The sequence below is a fragment of the Mastacembelus armatus genome, chromosome 6 (genome assembly GCF_900324485.2).
Source record: "Mastacembelus armatus chromosome 6, fMasArm1.2, whole genome shotgun sequence".
Taxonomy (NCBI): Eukaryota; Metazoa; Chordata; class Actinopteri; order Synbranchiformes; family Mastacembelidae; genus Mastacembelus; species Mastacembelus armatus.
The window spans coordinates 18,116,867-18,135,657 of record NC_046638.1 but is presented as its reverse complement, the minus strand read 5'-3'; the positions used below and the strand labels follow the sequence as shown (position 1 = coordinate 18,135,657).

The window sequence follows — 18,791 nt, the reverse complement described above, 5'->3', positions numbered from 1 at the left end:
AAAGCATATGTGAAACCCACAGCCGACAGGCTTTCACTTTCACTGGGACATTTCAAAGTGTTTAGCGCCTTTACAAGAGCTAAACACTGTCAGTAATTTATAATCTAGACTGTCTATCAGCAAGCATTAAGTCCATTGGCCTGCAGACAGATTTAGTGCTGGGCTCAGTTGTTGTGCCATCTGCAGAAGTGCTAGAAACTGACATCTATGGTGATGGCAACGATATGCTCATAGGTTTGGCAGAGCACAGCAACAGCTGTTCTCCTGGCATCCTCCAGCGGCTTTCACAAGTTCCTTCTTATATGGTTCTCTTGGTGGATGTAACATCAATCTTCTCTGTATTCCCTCCACACTCCCTCCACATGTATCGTTTACTAAGGCTATAACTGCTGCTGCTTGTAAAATAAAAAGATATTTTTGTTTAAATAGCACAGAGGGTTCACAAACACTTCATTTATTTTTTGCTTTCTTTAAATGTCCTTTTGGTTTCAGAGATCATGGATGCAGGTGTTGACTAATATTTCATCTCTTAGGTGGTGTAATTATGTTAACTGACAATAATTAAGGTCACATCAACGTGCCTCACATTTATGAGTAATTAGAATTCATCAACATATGCATGAATGTGATTGACAACATCTGTCTCAGAATATTTGATTTTTAATGTTTCTGATTTGCATTCTACATCTCTGTCTGAAAGTTTTGTGAATGAAACCAGTGTATTTGTTTGTCGCAAACAAACTTCCCATGCAAAATTCTCTATCTTGTCTCCTCGTTTATGTTTTGACAACCTATTAATTTTGTTTCCAAGACTTTGATAAGAAGATTGAAGATAACAAGATTCCTGTACAAGAGGATTTAGCTGTCCTGTGAGTTTTCCACCAATATGGGGTATTGTGTAAAGGCACAGGGGTTTATGAAACTTTGCTGAAGGCTTAAGGAGTCAGGTACATGGGTACAAATTGCTTACAGATTTTCAGACTTTCATCTTTCTGCCACAGAGGGATGCAGGGATATGAAGCTAAGGCTGTGTGTGTGTGTGAGTGTGTGTGTGTGTGTGTGTGTGTGTGTGTGTGTTATAAAGACTAGAGAACAACAATCATTATATAATGAACAAAAAATACTGCCCAAAGAATATGAATGAATTGGCAAAAGATATAATGTGACTGCCTCTCATTAATTAACAGTCAGAAGGTGAATAAATGTCTGATCAAAAATAATGGACAAGTAACGTCCATCCATCTGTCCATTACCTACCACATTCCTAGAATGGCGCCTGTTAGGTGGCAGCCAGTTACAGCAGCTCCTCTGTTTTTTGTTTTTTGCAAGTTTTTGACAATTTTTACTGAATTATCATCTGTTAATCCTAGTCAAGTCAAGATCTATGTTTTCTCTCTGATAAAGGATGAAAGTGGATGAGTTGGGATCTTCTAATTCCTGTGGAGAGACATATGGAGATTATGGAAATTGCATCAGAAAATATATGTTTCTGTGGCAACGGCATCTATACAAGGGAGCAACTGTTAGCTCTCAAGAGAACAAGTCTGCTTCTTGGTATAAAACCTGAAATCCCCCAAGACCTGAGAAGGCGTAGGAGGGGCTGCAGAGTAGGAGTGAAGCATCGAGAAAAACGTAGGAGATTTAACCCTCTGGGGTCTGAAGGTGTTTTGGGGCCCTGGACAAGTTTTGACATGTCCTGACATTTGTGCTTTTTTCAGTTACATCATCCACACAGTTGTCGCTGGTCTCCAGACAAAACACCCCAGTGCCCTTACAGTAGTTAATGGGGATTTTAACCATGTCAGTATTTCAGGAACTTCAAACAGTATGTGGACTGTGCAACATGAGAAAATAAGACTCTTGATCTCCTTTATGCCAATGTGAAGGTGGCATACAGCTCTTTAGCCCTCCCCCCACTTGGTGGATCAGACCGCAACTTAATATATCTAGTACCAACATACAAGCCCGTAGTAAGACAACAATCTGCTACCAAGAGGTATGTGAATGTTTGGTCAAAGGATGGTGAGGAGGCCCTGCAGGAGTGCTTCAGGGTTACAAACTGGGACCTTTTCATGGTTACAAACTGGGACCTTTTCATGGACGCTCATGGTAAGGACATCGAAGGCATCTCTCATTGTATCACAGATTACATCCGCTTCTGTGAGGACAATGTTGTTCCATCCAAAAAAGTTTGCTGTTTCCCCAATAATAAGCCATGGATAAATGAGGACATTAAAGGTTCCCTCAACAAGAAGAAGAGGGCATTCACGGCAAGAGACAAGGAGGAAGTCCGGGCTGTGCAGAAGGAACTCAAGCGGAAGCTGAGGGAGGCAAAGCAGCGCTATAGAGACAGAACAGAGCAAAAGTTGAGACAGAACAATATCAAAGAGGTGTGGAATGGGATGAAAATAATGACTGGCTATAAGAAGTCACACACTGCTGTGGAAGGAGACTCAAAACTTGCTAAGGAACTTAATCTGTTCTTTAACAGATTAACACCACCTATGTTTCTTACTCTGACCCATCCCTCCTCCCTCCACCACCTTAGCTGATGCCTTGGGGTCTCTTTACATCCCTCCACCCAGCATCTCTGCCAATGCTGCCTCCCCATTGCCCACTGATGCCATCTTTTCGATTAGCAGCCATAAAACATTGAAGTATACCTCCTCCCCTGCCCTCACCATCTGACTCCTCATCAACACAACACACAGGCCCAGCGTTTGCCACAGAACAGTTGAAAAAGGAACTATCCAAACTAAAGACCAACAAAGCAAAAGGATCAGATGAGATCAGTCCAGAGTACTTAAGGTGTGTGCTGGACAGCTTGCAGAGGTTTTTCAGCAACTCTTCAACCTCTCTCTGAGGCTCAAAAAGGTGCCTAAGTTATGGAAAACTTCCTGTATTGTCCCAATACCAAAAAGAGGCCGTCCCAGTACCCTTAGTGACTTCAGACCAGTAGCGCTAACATCACATGTCATGAAAGTGTTTGAGAGACCGGTCCTGCAACATCTGAGATCTCAAGTGTCTGAATTTCTGGACCCCCTGCAGTTTGCATATCAGGAACACATAGGAGTGGAAGATAGTGGGACACCTCAGACTTCCGCTACAACTCAGTCACCTCCAGAAGTTCTTTGAGGATTCTTCAGTTGTTGGATGCATCAATAATGATAACGGTGAGGAATACATACACTTGATAAAAAGCTTTGTTGATTGGTGTAACAACAACTGTCTAAAGCTCAATATCAAGAAGACCAGAGAACTGGTGGTGGACTTTAAGAGGAGCAGGAAGACCCCAGTCCCTGTCTCCATCCTTGGAGAGTAAGTGGAGATTGTGGACTCCTACAAATACCTTGGAGTCCACATTAACAACAAACTGGACTGTTGCACTCTTCAAGAAAGTACAGAGCAGACTGTTCTTCCTCAGGAGACGCTGTTCCTTTGGCATGTGCAACATGCTACTGAAGATGTTCTATCAGTCTGTAGTAGCGAGTGCACTGTTCTTTGCAGTTGTGTGCAGGGGAGGTGGCATCAAGGCTGGTGAGGCCAACAGACTAAACAAGTTGATCAGGAAGGAAAAAAACTGTTGTTAGACTGGAACTGGACAGTCTGGAGGCTGTGGCAGAGAGGAAGATGCTAGACAAAATCAACTTCATACTGGACAATCCTGCCCACCCACTTCATGAGGAACTGTGGCGAATGGGAAGTTCATTCAGGAAGTCTTTTGTGTCCACAGCCATAAGACTCTATAATTCCACAATATAAACAGTAACTCTCACACACACACACACACACACACACACACACACACACACCACATACACACACATAAATGCACACATACGCTCACACGCTCACACACACACACACACACACAAACCCCCCAAAATAAATAATTACTTTATTACTTTATTTAGTATTATTAATTAGAATAACTGCTGTAACAACCGAATTTCCCCTTGTGGATTAATAAAGTACTCCTCTTCTTCTTCTTATTCTGGATATCCAGGGTCGTGGGGGGCACCAGAGCCAAACCCAGCTGACAATAAGGTACAGACAGACAGACAGACAAGCGCTCACACTCACTCCTATGGACAATTTAGAGTCACCAATCAACCTGACATACATGTTTTTGGACTGTGGGAGGAAACTGGAGTACCTGGAGAAAACCCATACAAGCACAAGTAGAACATGCAAACTCCACACAGAAAGGCTGCGGGTTGATGCGGGACTCGAACCCAGTGTCCACCACCACCTCACCCTGCCACCCCTAGTAACTTCCATACAGCTTAATTATAACTATTTAACAAGGCTCCCAAGCCCTAGCCAATATTAACATAATTAACCACTATGTGACTGAAAGTTTTGATATCATAACATCTACACAGAATTATTCACAGTGAACTGAAAGGTCTGCTTACGTTCCTCATTATTATTCTCCACTAGGGAAAATGGCTCCTCTATGAACAGAAAGTTAGCTTAGCATATTGCAAAAACTAAAAACGACAAACAGCTAGTCTAATTGTGCTCAGGGTAACAAAATGCACCTACCAGCACATGTAAAAGTCACAAATGAAGCACTGGTGTAATGAAGACACTCTTCCTCCTAATGCTACAACCTCCTGTTTATAATTGTGTTTCTTTACAGATCCAACAGACAAGATGTAACATATGAATTAGTGAGCTTTAGAGGTCCTGGTACTGTAGCTAGATTGTGTTATCTCTGATTAGCTGTTTCCCCATTTACAGTATTTGTGCTAAGCTACCAAGATACTGGAAATAGCTTTATAAGTGTAGGACACACGTGAGAAGGGTACCCACCTTGTGATCTTAACTTGTGCAAGAAAGATTCTCTTAGTCACCCAGGGACATTGTCATTTAATCACTGTTACAGCATATTATGTCCTCTTACAGTACATTACTCTAACCTTTTCAGTCTTTAATGAAGCATAACCTTATCAATGTGTAAATTAGGAAACAGATAAAACCCAAAACCACACATGCAGTGATCACTACTCACCCTGAGAGTGTGCGGAGACTGAACCGACAGTCCAGTGAAATCCACCTGTGCTGCGTCGTCTGCATGTGCACTGACCCCATGAATGAACAGGCGTGGCCCAGTGTACAGGATGTCTTGAAGAGGAACCAGATTTAGAACCTCATCCACATGGAAGCTGGGGTCTGACACCTCAAACGTCACGTCTTCATTCCCTGCACAGTCATCAAACTCGACTGGAAGAAACACGCAGAATAGGGAGATGTTATGCCTTTGGTCCAAACAAATTAAAAAAGGAAAGAAAAAATTGCCATATAAAGCATAGTCAGTGAGATATACACTGCTCTGTACAGAAAATAACTCAAGGGACTGCCAAACAATCCACAAAAACAAGCATTTCTCAGATGTAAACAGATGCCCTGAAGATAAACAGATACAGCAAAGAAAGAGCACAACTTTTGAAGGGCTCTGTCAGCGATTTCTTCACACAATCCTGCTGTATTTTTGGCCCACTGTAGAACATGCTAAAGATTGCAGCCTTGTGTTTTACTTGCTTTTGCAGGATTGTTGCTATTACCGCAGAGAAAGAAGTAGAAACCAGCTGCAGGGCTGGCATAGAAGAACAAATTTAAGTGAATAGAAAAGTGTCATCCTTGAGTTATGTGCATGTGATGTGCACATGTGAGCGTGTCGACTCTGACTGAGGCAGATATCACCAAGGACTGTACCAGCTTTTATCCCTTCTGATCATGTTCATTCTCTCTTTATCTCTCTCACACACTCCCCTCTCTGCCGTGACATGATCCCCCTGTCATCCCCCAACCTCAGCCCTGACAGTCCTCCCCTCCCTCATCCTTCACCTCCGCTTTACCTCGGCCTCCCAAGATGCTTCCTACTATTATGAATCATGCTGGGAGGGTCAGAGGAAGTCTGCATGCAAGGATACAGCATGTACATGTGGTATTGATTACTAAAGCAGGTATAACAGGAATCACATACTAATGCACAACTCTCAGCATGGGTCTGACAGGAACATTCTGAGCCCGTCTAAGACATATGTCTAGAACATATGGTGGCCTGTATATGTCTGCATTATTTCATTTAGCAAATTTTATTTCAGACCAGGAATTGCCTGCAATTGGAAACTTGCAAAAAATGATAAATAGGATATTAGCAGTGTTGCCTCACAGCAAGACGATTCCTGGTTCAAGCAGGGGACTTTCTGTACAGAGTTTGCATGTTTGCCCTGCACTTATGTGGGTTTTCTCCAGGTACTCTGGTTTCCTCCCACAGTCCAAAAACATGTATGTCAGGTTGATTGGTGACTCTAAATTGCCCATAGGAGTGAGTGTGAGTGTGTGAGGTTGTTTGTCTCTATGTGGCCCTGTGATGGACTGGTGACCTGTCCAGGGTGTACCCCTGCTTTTCACCCAAAGAGAGCTGGGATAGGCTCCAGCAGATCCCTGTGACCCTAGTTAGGGAATAAGCAGGTATAGATGATGGATAGATGCATGAATAAATAGGATATTCCATAGGGCTCTCATGATTAATGCTGCTATGTGTGACTGAACTTTCATGCTGTCTTTTATCAATTCTAATTACTGGTTATTTTATGGTAAATCTAGATGAGAAAGATTATGTTTCTCCTTTCCTCTAGGACAAGGACAAGATGCTAGGCTGTCAAGACAATGTCCTACATAATTCATCAATTATGGATGTGATGCTTTCAGCTTAACATAACAGAAAACTCTCTTGTGGCTCATGGCCAGCAGAGGAAATCCTTGGCCTAAGATCTGGAAGTCTCTACTTTTCTGTGTTCTGTTCACATTGGGGACTGAGAGGCCATCTTTCTGAGGGAAAAAAAAGGGTTCAGATTTGAGCCTCTATTTATCAAGTTTCTCAGAGCAGCTCGTGGATCAGAGAGGGACCATTCTGAAGATAAAGCACAGCTCCCATCTACAGTGACAAGGCTCTGAGCTTTCTCTGCTGAACCAGCTCATTAAAAGTTGAAATCAATGTATCGTAACTGCCTTGATGTTGAGCAGCTGAAAACTCACTCTTTTAAAGATACAATATATTTTATTAGTTGGCATACAAGTCTATATGTACAAACCAATTAGCACTAGATTCAGTTTGAATTATGGTATTGCTGTAAAAATGGAGGTTCAAATAAAAAAGGTGGAGCTAAACACAATATGATAGACCTATTTGTAAAAACAAAACATAAAAATAAAACCTAACAAAAACAAAACATAAAAAAACACAATTATAGATCTCAGCTATGTTGTATATTGTTTTGTAATTTAATATCATAATTGATTTTTTTAAATCCAACTTCTCGATATTTATGATCAACATTAGTCATTTACATTCTGCATTTTTCCATCTATCCATCCATCCATTTTCTATACCTGCTTATTCCTAAGGGTCACAGGGATCTGCTGGAGCCTATCCCAGCTCTCTTTGGGTGAAAGGCAGGGGTACACCCTGGACAGGTCACCAGTCCATCACAGGGCCACATAGAGACAAACAACCTCACACACTCACACTCACTCCTATGGGCAATTTAGAGTCACCAATCAACCTGACATACATGTTTTTGGACTGTGGGAGGAAACCAGAGTACCTGGAGAAAACCCACACAAGCACAGGGAGAACATGCAAACTCCACACAGAAAGGTCGGGTTGCGAACCCAGGACCTTCTTGCTGTGAATCAACAGTGCTAACCACTCAGCCACCATGCTGCCATGCATTTTCCATATTACCGCATTATGAGAGCTTTTTTGTGAGTTACTACTGACGCGAACACTAATGCAAATCAGCCATAGAAAAGGAAGCCTAATTGTTTCTGAGTTTAGCAATGGCACAGATCACTCAATACTGCATCATGAAAACAAAACATTATCACATGTGGCATCTATGATAGACTGGGTTTTCCATATTTCAGGGTGAGAACAGTCAAAGTGAGCCACCAGATGAAGAGCTGCACAGCTCCAATTTCTCAGCAAAGTAAATATCTTTACCCTGTTCTGGGTTTCAGTGGAAATCTACAGCACTTGCGCACCATGTACCATGAAACCCAGTAGTTTCTCATGAAATAATGGCGAAAAGATAATTTTCAATGGACTTTATTATTAAAAAAGTGAGTTACAGATTACTACACAGTAGGGTATGGGCTGTTTAGTTCTATGGTCAGTCACTGTTGTAATTAACACATATTGTTCCATTGCTGACAGACATTTTCTCAATAAAAGCAAGTACGATTTCATTGGGATTCAAAACAACCTAGTCTACTACCTACTACATGTTTCCTCGACTCCCAACCATTTTGCCTTGTAGAAACAGGCTGGCTTAAACCATCAATCCACTAAAAATAAATAAGAAAAAGTAAGAAAAATCAATAGGCTGAGGTCTATCAAAGAACTGATTTAATACACTTAACCTTTGTGACTGTTTAGTCTGGCTTCTTCTATCACTCTTGCTGCAGACATTTTAAAATCTCCCCTCTGGACTTGTTTTCTGCCATCTAGATGAAGAAGAGAATGCCGGAGTGAGGAACGAAAAGAAGGGGAAAAAATGAAAAAAGACGGCAAGGCTACAATGGACACGGAGGGAGAGCTATAAAGTCAACAACCTACTCTCGAGGGAAACAAGGCGCCATCTCAATATTCAACTTTCACTTCTAAGCCAAAGCATGAAAGATGTGTTCATTTCCATTCCCATTACAAGCCTCAGATTTATTTCAATAACATGGGCGCGCTCTTTAGAGCCTGCAAATTGAAGCACCAAATAGTGTCAGTGGTATTTCAAAGGCAGTGTTTGATGGTATTCTAATGTTGTCAGGTTTTGGGGGATTTCAGAGGAAAGCGTGGTGAGCTGGCAGCTTTGAAGTGAGGCAACAATGACAGAGCACAACTTAGCCTGCTCACCACCAGCCCCACCATGCACCCACTGTCTATCTTCAGAGTGCTGGCTAAGGGTTGAAATATCTATGCACAACATGGATTAGGGTCACAAAATCCCTCACTGATGACACAAGAGGAGAAGAAGGGTGGGGGCCAACTTCTTCAAGTCTGACATTCAAGTCCTTTTCAGAAACAAACCTCCTATGGAGCTTGTGAGTGGCAAATGTTCCAGAAACTTTGTCACCAAGCACAACGGTTTACTTTGGACTCGGTCATCTATTCTATCAGCTCTTCTCCCAAAACACAGCTTCAAAGTTCTCATTTAAGCTTTAGAAATTGTATAACTGTAAACTAATTTTAAACACCTGATTGAATGAACAAAATTACTCGAAACTGTGGTTTACCATCAGATCCAGCCATGAAGTTATATAACTTTTTAAGGACTAAAGGCTTTACACTCAACCATGTCAGCTACCTCCTAAAGATCAATCATTGTAAAAATATTCTAACAAGGCCACCAGAATAATGAAAAATAAATACTACATACAAAACTGCAATCTTGATTTTCTGTCTCTCGATGATGAAGAAAGATATTTTGACATCCAACGTTATCCAAGCATATTTATGTCGGCTCCACTCTTTTTGTCAGCCACATAAATTGGATTTTTTCCTTTTCTGTCAGGTACTAAAGTTTTCCTTTGAGGTGTTCTGAAGACGTTTTTCAGTCTTGTAACTAAATGTCAAGTCTCCATGATGGGAGAGATGGGAATCAGAGGAGTAATCTCAAAGGTGGTGTGTTTGAGCTGATAGCTGCCGTGTCTAACCAGACAGTGTGTGTGCAGCCTTATAAAAAAAAGGCTCAAGAGAGCGCCATTCTCAAATAATCACCTGGCATTAGAGATGGAGCTTCTTTTGAAAATGTATTTACACCCTGAATTGCATTTTTCCCCAGGGTTTCCTATCACTGCGTATTGTGTAAGACCTATTATTAGGAGTCAGTGGTAACAAGGCTTGGGCTTTTCATCTACGAAGATAACGGTTTAAAGCATTTTGCAACTAGGGGGCCCTGATGGCAGAATTAAGACCCCCTACCTCCACCTTTACTGCCACTCCAAGCAATGCCATCAGTTGAAAGGTGGTCTGTGAAAACTAACATTTAACAGTTGTGTTAAAGTCAGCCCATCCATCCAAATTTTCCTCTGAAATGTAGTGACGCAAAAGCATACGACACCCTGCAGCTGAAAATGGAAATATTCAAATACAAATACATCAAAACTGTACTTAAATACAGAACATGAGTAAATGTACTATGTTACTTTCCACAAGAGGTTAAATGTTTCTATACATGACCCTACCATACCGTTCATTCATCCAAACCATACTTTCCCCTTCCACAAGCTCAAGCTGTCCAAGTGGCTGAATTCACATTTGGAGCGACCTGTCTGTTTGATTTTGGCATACAGATGTGCAATATTAAAGAAAAGCATGATTCATGACACAGGACCAGAGCTGAAATCATGCTCAATTTCACCCTAGTGACAGTGTAAACAAATCACTGCTTCTGTGAAACTACGGTGATGACGATGAAAAAATAGGCAATAACATTAAGCTCCTTGAAGAGGAAAATGTGTAGCAGAATTTCATTTTATATACTCTGACTGAATGTTATTTGTTGATATACCATGCTTAAATCTTTCAAACTTTCAAACTTTAAAACAAAATAAAAAAACTTTCTCAGAGGATGTTGGATCAACCAAGTTTTGTTGAAATTTGCCCGGTAGTGGTATCAACAAAACTGCAAACCTCTGTGACCTAAACTTACCTAACATATACATCTCTGTGAAGGCACCGAACACTACAGCAAACACTAGGCCAAAATATATATATTTTTTTATGAATGTAATGCTGGCTGGATTTTGTATATAAACCTCATGGCACAATGTGACTGCCAACGGGTAGGACAGTGATAGCTGGAAGACAAGCAGAACAGTGACCCTCGATGTACATGGGTTGATCCACCAATTCCAAACAGTAATCACTGTAGCTCAGTATACGTAAGGCAGGCTGCATCAGAACCAGATGGACTTTTGTGCTATTCTTAACCATACAGCCCCCTTTTGGACAATTACTCTGTTTCTTTAAAAATAGCTGTAGAACAACCACTTTCTAAAATTGTCCATAATAGTACTGTCCATTCAAAAGAAAATGTCAGTTTTACAAATCCTTAAACGAAAAGTTTCAAGTATATAAATATGCATATTTAACTTTTGATGAGAGAAAATGTTGTTCGCCTACAGTATTTACTTTGGAACCACAGTCTCCTATTTGTGTTTGACACTCATTGTTTTATTGAGTTGTTCCCTGTCACAGTATGCAATTCATTTCAGCTAACAGAAAACAGCTAGCTAATTACAACGCATGATGTGCTGCTTCAATGTTCTTACAAATAACATGGCGGTAAAATGTCACTGTCAACTTATGCCCTCAGAAAAATATTCCTATTGTTAATGTTTTTTTTTTTTTTGAGCTACAAAAATGCAAACTGTCAAATCAAAGTTATACTCTGCAGCACTGACATTCTTTACTTGAAATTATTTACTTGAACTTGAGAGATTGGGTTGAATCACAGCTTAGAAACATGCAACAGCTGATTATGATAAGCTGGCACTTAGAAAATAGATCAGTCACTAACAGCTTAGCAGCAGCAAGGCAAAGCAAGGCAAGTTTATTTATATAGCACAATTCATACACAGAGTAATTCAAAGTGCTTTGCAGCGTTGAAGTCATTCTACAAACTGCACAGGCAAAGCCATCTACAACCACAGCAGTCTCATTCAAATCAAAATCAGAATCTTTCATCGCGTGCATTATGGGGTTTTGTTTAGTGTTGTACTAAATACAGTGGCTGTGCTGGTTGTGATCTCATGATCTGGATTGCTACTTTGATTTGTGAGCACCCTTGTTGTCATAGTCAACATCCTTGGGATACTTCATTCTGTGCTGTTTTGTCTGTGGTCTGTTTCTCCATTTGTTTGTCTGTTAATCAGCAATAAATGAGAGAGTGGGCAAAGGCAAAAGAGCATAATTATGATGAAACAATGTGGGCCACTTCAGTGCTCTGCCACGAGGCTCAGGGTGATGAGATCACTCTGAGTTACAGCCCATCAACCTCACCAGGCCAGGACACTGCCACCAGGCAACACAGACACACATACAATTTTCACTATTTTATTGAAGTCGCATTTTAAAATGACAGATTGTAGAATATAACTTGTTATTTCATCTTAAAAATATCAGCAGAAGAGCTGACTTAAAATTTATATCCAGTCAAAATATACGACCAAACATATTCTTAATTAAATATTGGATGGTGTATAAACTCTCCTCTTGGTTGATTGATTTGGGAATTTATTAAACCTCTTAGGTGGTGATTTGAACTTGCAAGACAATTTTATTAAAATGGTCTTTTGTGTAAACCTTGTCTCAGTTCTTTTTTCTGAGTTTGAAGATATAATGCTTTATACACAGAAAACAAGCTATAGTTCTTCATTTTACAGGATAACAATGATTCTGCTGGACCACTTTGTCCCAGGATCAGTACAAAAAATATTACGTTAGGCTGCTCCCATGATTTTCTTAAACAGTAGGTTCATGTGTTTTAAAGAGACACATGAAGATTTCATTCATTTTCTTGAAACAAGAAGAAGAAGAATCTTTGTCGAGTTCCAGCCGTGCTGTTTGTTCCTTGATATGCAAATTATATGCAGAACATCTCGTTACCATGTTGCTTAGCCCCGCCCCTCAGCACCCTCCCCTCCACGCAAAACAGTGACATAAATCCAAAAAAGATTTTTCAGTCTGGACCAAAGTCATCATTGGCTGACACTGTTGTCCCAAGAGTCATACTGTTGGCATGGCAAAAGTTCAAAATACACTGAGGGCACATAAACTAGACTGTCTAACTTTTTCAGAAAAATGTCACCTTTGTGGGCAGCAGTCACTGATGATTGTGTTTGAAGAACAGGTGGATTTGCAGCTGCATTACAATTGCAGCCTTGCTCCAAATGCTGTGGCTTCACTGGTCATGCCAGGACATGCTAAATTGGTGTGGGTAATTTCTTTACATTTGTAGTCATGAGAGTTCCTGCTATTTAACAGCATGCAGCATGAAATTACCACAGTGTAATTCATAGAGAGAGGACTATAACAAAATTCTACTTAACTCTCTGAGGTCGACGAACAGGTCTGCACATTTTGATGCATCTTCTCCTGATAACACCGAAAATAACTTAAATTACTCCGTCAGTTTTGATCGTACAGATAAAAGCAATATACCATTTGAACCTGGAAAGGGTCTACGTTTATTTGTATACACTCATAATAACAACAAAATGTTGTGCTTTTCTAAAATAAAGAAAACAGACAGGGTGCACTCTCTGGCTTCTCTCTCACCTTACTTCGCAGGCACGTAAATAAAACAACCTGAATCTCAGTGAATACTTGCCTCAAAGACATGAGAAATATATGCATAGAAAGCTTGAAATGTCTTCATTTAAATGAAACAATTCAAGTTGAAAAGAAATCATCTCTTTTTATGTAATGGATATGAAAATAAGGAGCGGTACAGTTTCTCCTGTCTCAGCTAATGTGATCCCACCTCACACTGAGCGCACTGTTCATATGGAAATAATCTGAGGTGAGCCAGGTAATTATGCATATGCCCCCGAGAAATGGTATAAAACGTCAAACTTCATCACAGAATTTACTCACGTTTTTCTGTGTGTTTGGATGATGGCTCGTTACGCGGGTGAAGCAGCATTTCAAATGGTTCTGGACAACATATGAAGAGTTTACTTTGTCCTCAGAGGAGTAACGCGACTTAGATATAATTCCTGATGAGCCACATTCCTGACTGAAAGGCTCATTATGCAGCTCATTATGCAGCTCATTATGCAGGTCTTTGTCTTCTCAGGTGAATCATATGGTGAGACACACCTTCCTGCATATGCCCTTTCTAAACAAAAAGTGTCTTATAAAATTGAAATCAGTGTATTGTTTTCTGTGAATGAGTGAACAAGAAGATTTTCACATCATTTTAAACCAGTTCTCAAAAGTCTTGTGAACCAATGTTCTGTTTGTGTTTTATGGTCTCATCAGGTGACTTAAAAATTTAATTTTTCCACTAACGATACATAAACACTGTTTTCCCAAAAACACAATCATGTATAAACATGCTGCTCACATATTATTGTAGCCCAGTTTGTGCTGATTACAGTGTTATCAGACTTTAGCCATTAATATCTTTAAAAGCAACTGAAAAAAGCACAAATGTCAGGGCATGTCAAAACTTGTCCAGGGCCCAAAAACACCCTTGAGGGTTAATTATGTAGCCACAGACACTGTAGCCACTCCTCCCCATAACTCACTCGCAGTCGCCAACTCAAACAGAAGACAAAACCCACACAATCAGACAGTCATTATTATGAGAAACACTTCATAAAGAGGTCTGAGCCAGATAATGACAGGCGACTGCACGTTTCAAATTTTTGACAGGAAAAGCATCTATTTTAAATATCTTAGTTTTAAGTATTGATTCAGTTCGGGTTCATGATCTAAGAGAGTGAGAGTGAGTGTCGGTGTCTCTCAGCGACTGGTGTGATGGGAGCAGGAAGGTAAACATAAGCAAACAATGTTCACTTAAACTTAATTAATTAATTCATGCATCCCATCAGTGAGCTAGTCAGCCCATTAGTGAAAACATACCGTTCAAGGTTTTTCATACTAAATAATATGCATACACAATGCTGACAGCAACAGTCAACATACCACTGCCTCCACACAAGCTGGAAATGTTTAGACCTACAGGCTTGCTCTTTGAAGTTGCCTGTTTCAAGGCTGCACCTGCTTAAATATGAATGCATTAAAATTCCTATTTCAAAACCCATCATTGCTCTCCTCACCTCGTTTTTATGTGAAAACATACATGAAAATATATCAGTGCATCTACATTACTGTGATCCCCCGAAGCTTAACATGACAAGTTTAACCACAGCAACAGATCTGAAGGGTGTAAAAGAGGTTTATTCTAGCACCATAACAAACTTCAATCAGCCTGTGTTTGTTTCTCAGTAGCAGGGCAAAGCATTTCATCAAAAGAGGGCTGGGGCAGGGACAGATGCCAGGACTAATAGTAAGAGAGCCTGGCAGAAAGGAGATGCACAGAATCATCGCTATTGTCATAAAGACACATCAAATGGTCAATCAGTTTCAGACCTATTTAGGAGCTGTAAAACTCTACATAAGAGCATCATTAATGAGCCAGATATTAAAAGATAATATTGAGTGCAGCAGGCGCTTAATTGGTATATTGGCAAATTAGAGAAATGACCTCTAGCTACACTACCAGACTGCTATACAGACTGACTGTCTTCTCAGCCAAAACTGACTACTAGACCAGTAATGTACCAGAAACCAGCTACCGAGGGACATGAAACTGTGATTGGAATCTGAACATATCTCCTGATTAATCTGGCTACCAAGAGTTAACAAATGTCCCAAGTGGCTGTTGTGTAATATGCCAATATGGTGTGTCATTTGTCACAGTGTGTAAAAATCATCAGTAATATAATAATTTTAAATAAAATTCCAAAATAAACTCCAGAAGTCAAAACTCTGCATCAGCCTGACAAAGTGATAGTACAGGAGCAACGTGGTAATATCAAGCCTGTCAGTGACCACTTGTCGACTACTGCTGTTCTCTTGACTTCTAAATGTGCAGGAGCTATAAATATTTCATCGTCTTTCTGCTGCTTCTACATGCTGACCTCTGAAAGCCCCCCATCCCTGAATCCAATATTGAGCTTGGTTGGTGCTTACATTTACAAACTATATTCACTGTATGCAAAGTTTAAGTTTAAGACTGATCCATGTTTAGTCATGAGAATTAATGATACATGTCAATATCCCAGTCACAAGTCCACGTTGCCAGGCCTTATCAAGCTTTGGCAAAAGTCCACAATGGTTCAGGACTGTCCTGCTATGAAAATGCTTGAGGGCTGCCTTGTGGATTGCCTTTTATGCACACTTTCCCCACATCTGCAATGCTGCAGACTTTGCTTGAGGGAACAATGCACAGTGTTCAGATGATAAAACTGGAATAGGAAAATAAATATATAAATAATCCAGTGAACTCTACCAGCAATAAGTTTACACACACAGAGCGTAAAGCAGTTTACATGGTATTATTTCTGCTCAGCTACACAAAACAGCATGACACTAAGATGAATAAAATCCTCTGAATGCCCAAGGGACTACCTGTTGTATTTTATACTGTGCATCTTCAAATTCATTTATTGCACCCCACTGACATTATTACAGTGCATGTGGTAATTTGCACATTACCTGGATTCATACTGGGTAGCTACAAATAATCTGTACCTGTATGTATATGAAAATGGTGCAAAGTGTCATATGTATACTGATTTATGAATTAACAAGCTGTTTTGTGTGATTAAAATTTCAACTCCAACTTCAGCATCAGGGTTATTTTCACAATGATAAACTCCAAACTCAAAACCTAGCGCTGTATTAAACAGCCTCTGTGAACATGTCATCTTTGATTCTGAAATATGTAGCTGCCTCTTAGGATGCACAATGAGCACCAAGTGTATGAGTACAGTCTTATTAAGTGCCTGGACGTAGAAGCTCAACAAAAGCTGTGCTCTGTATATTCCTCAGTGCTCATGTGAGTGTGCCTGTGCATCTGTTATGAATGAACGCAGAGGATTTGATGAGATGCCAGATGGTGGAGAGATTACACGTATGACGATGTACACTAGCAGTCAAAAGTTTCGATACACCATATCCTTCAGTTTTTTTCTTATTTTTATATTCTCATCATTGTACATTAATAATGAAAACATCCAAACTATGAAAGAACACTTATGAAATTATGTAGTATAAAAAAAGTGTTAAACAACCCAGAGTATGTTTTATATTTTAAATTGTCCAAGATAGCTGCATTTAACTTTAATGCAATCTTGGCACAGTCATGACATTGTCTCATTGAGGTAGTCACCTCATTGAGGTAGTCACCTAGACTCACAGTCTTGATTCACAGATGTGCCATGTCTTGCTTCACACTAAAAGTTCTTTTGTGCAGAGGAAGAGTGGGTACAGACTGAATACCCTTATTAGTGCTTCTACAGCTACTGTACAAATCCATATTATGGTATGAAACAGTTAAGAAGAAAAGACAATCGACCATTACTTTAATACAAAAATGTGCTGTAGAGGATATGTTTTTTACAATTATCAGCCTCAGAGTCTGCTGATTTACAGCACCTCAGATTACAGTCCACATAACTGCTTCTCAGAGTTCAAGTGGCAGAAACATTTCAACATTCACTATTCAGAACAAACTGCTTGAGTCAGGTCTTCATGCTCGAACTGCAGCAAAGAAACTAATAACTTGGAAGAACAACAAGCAAAAGAGACTTGCCTGGGTCAAAAAAAAAGCATTAGATCAGTGGAAAGTATCCTTTGGTCTAATGAGTGCAAATTTGAGATGTAAACAGGGTGGGCTGATGGTTCCTGAATGTGTGGTTCCCACTATGAAGCATGGAGGAGCACATGTGACATGTGACAGTGTGGGGGTGATTTTCTGATGATAATGTTCATGTCAAAATTGAGGGCACACTTAGCCAGCATGGCTACCACAGCGTTTTGCAGTGACATGCCACCCCATCTGGTTTACACTCCAGTGAGATCATCATTTGTTTTCCAACAGGGCAATGACCTGAAGCTATTTTGCAGAATCGAAAATATAAAACATATTCTGGGTTATTTACCATGTTTTTGTTGACTACATAATTCCATTTGTTTTGTTTGTTCTGTCATAAGTTTAATGGCTTCAGTATGAACATAGAATTTTGGAAACGATAAAAACACTGAATAAGAAGGTGTGTCCAACCTTTTGATATTTGCTTGGGCTTCATGCTTCTCCAATAATATAGTCCCTGAGCAGCTAAAGCTAAAGGTGCACCTGTAGCATAGTTTGCCCATGGCTGTTTTTAAAGGTTTATTCTAGTCAAAGCAGAGGAGGGGATATTTGCCAACCCATTTAACAGCCAAGCAGAAAAAAAGCAGAAAAAAAAGCAGAAAACTTCCCGTCATCTGCACTAACACATAAACCTGTCAATCAAACAGCTCTGCGCTACGGACGGGCACACACACACAAACAGGAACACACAAGCACATACACAATGACACACACACAACTCCATAAGAAAACGTAATTTCACACACAACCCGACATCCAGCAACGCAAAGGCACCCAGCAATGCATTCAAGCATTCAGGCAGATCGATGGGCTCTCAGGAAGCCAGTAACACCCAGGTTGAGCCCCTGAAGCTCTGGCCAAGTTACTCAGCACTTTCCCTGACCACTCAAGAGGAGCCATGCTGGGCTCTGGGCCAAAACCCAAAGATAGGAAAGTAGCATATGGGAAAGAACTAAACTTTTGACAGACAGTAACTCTGTCACTTCTATGACAGTAGTCAACTTTAGCTACTTAGTGAGTGCACAGTTCACTTGAAATGTCTGGATGAAGGTCTTATTGAGGTATAGCCTTTGTTGGTACACTTAAAAGCTAAAAGGGGTGTTTGCAATGATTTTTTTAGCCCTTTTATCTGGGTTTTCCATCTACACAGTCAGCGGAGATGCTGCTTTTGTTTTTAATTGTTATTGTCTGGTTGTCCTAAAACAGACCAAATCCTTTTTCATGCACTCTGCAGAAAAGGCCTTACAGATAAAAGCTTCAAAAAGAATGTCTTATTTTGTTAAACCGTGAATGTATTTGAATATTTCAAAATATTGGCACATAGCAGAAAAT

General features: G+C 40.2%; 1 protein-coding gene across 2 annotated transcripts in view; it reads right to left on the bottom strand.

The window, feature by feature from the left end:
* The window catches only part of cdh13 (cadherin 13, H-cadherin (heart)), a 365,066-nt gene that overhangs the window by 248,971 nt on the left and 97,304 nt on the right, over window positions 1-18,791 (bottom strand). For both annotated transcript variants that reach the window (XM_026310825.1, XM_026310826.1), the window contains exon 3: window positions 5,018-5,229. In XM_026310825.1, the coding sequence (XP_026166610.1) occupies window positions 5,018-5,229 (212 nt within the window). The remainder of the gene's footprint in view (window positions 1-5,017; window positions 5,230-18,791) is intronic.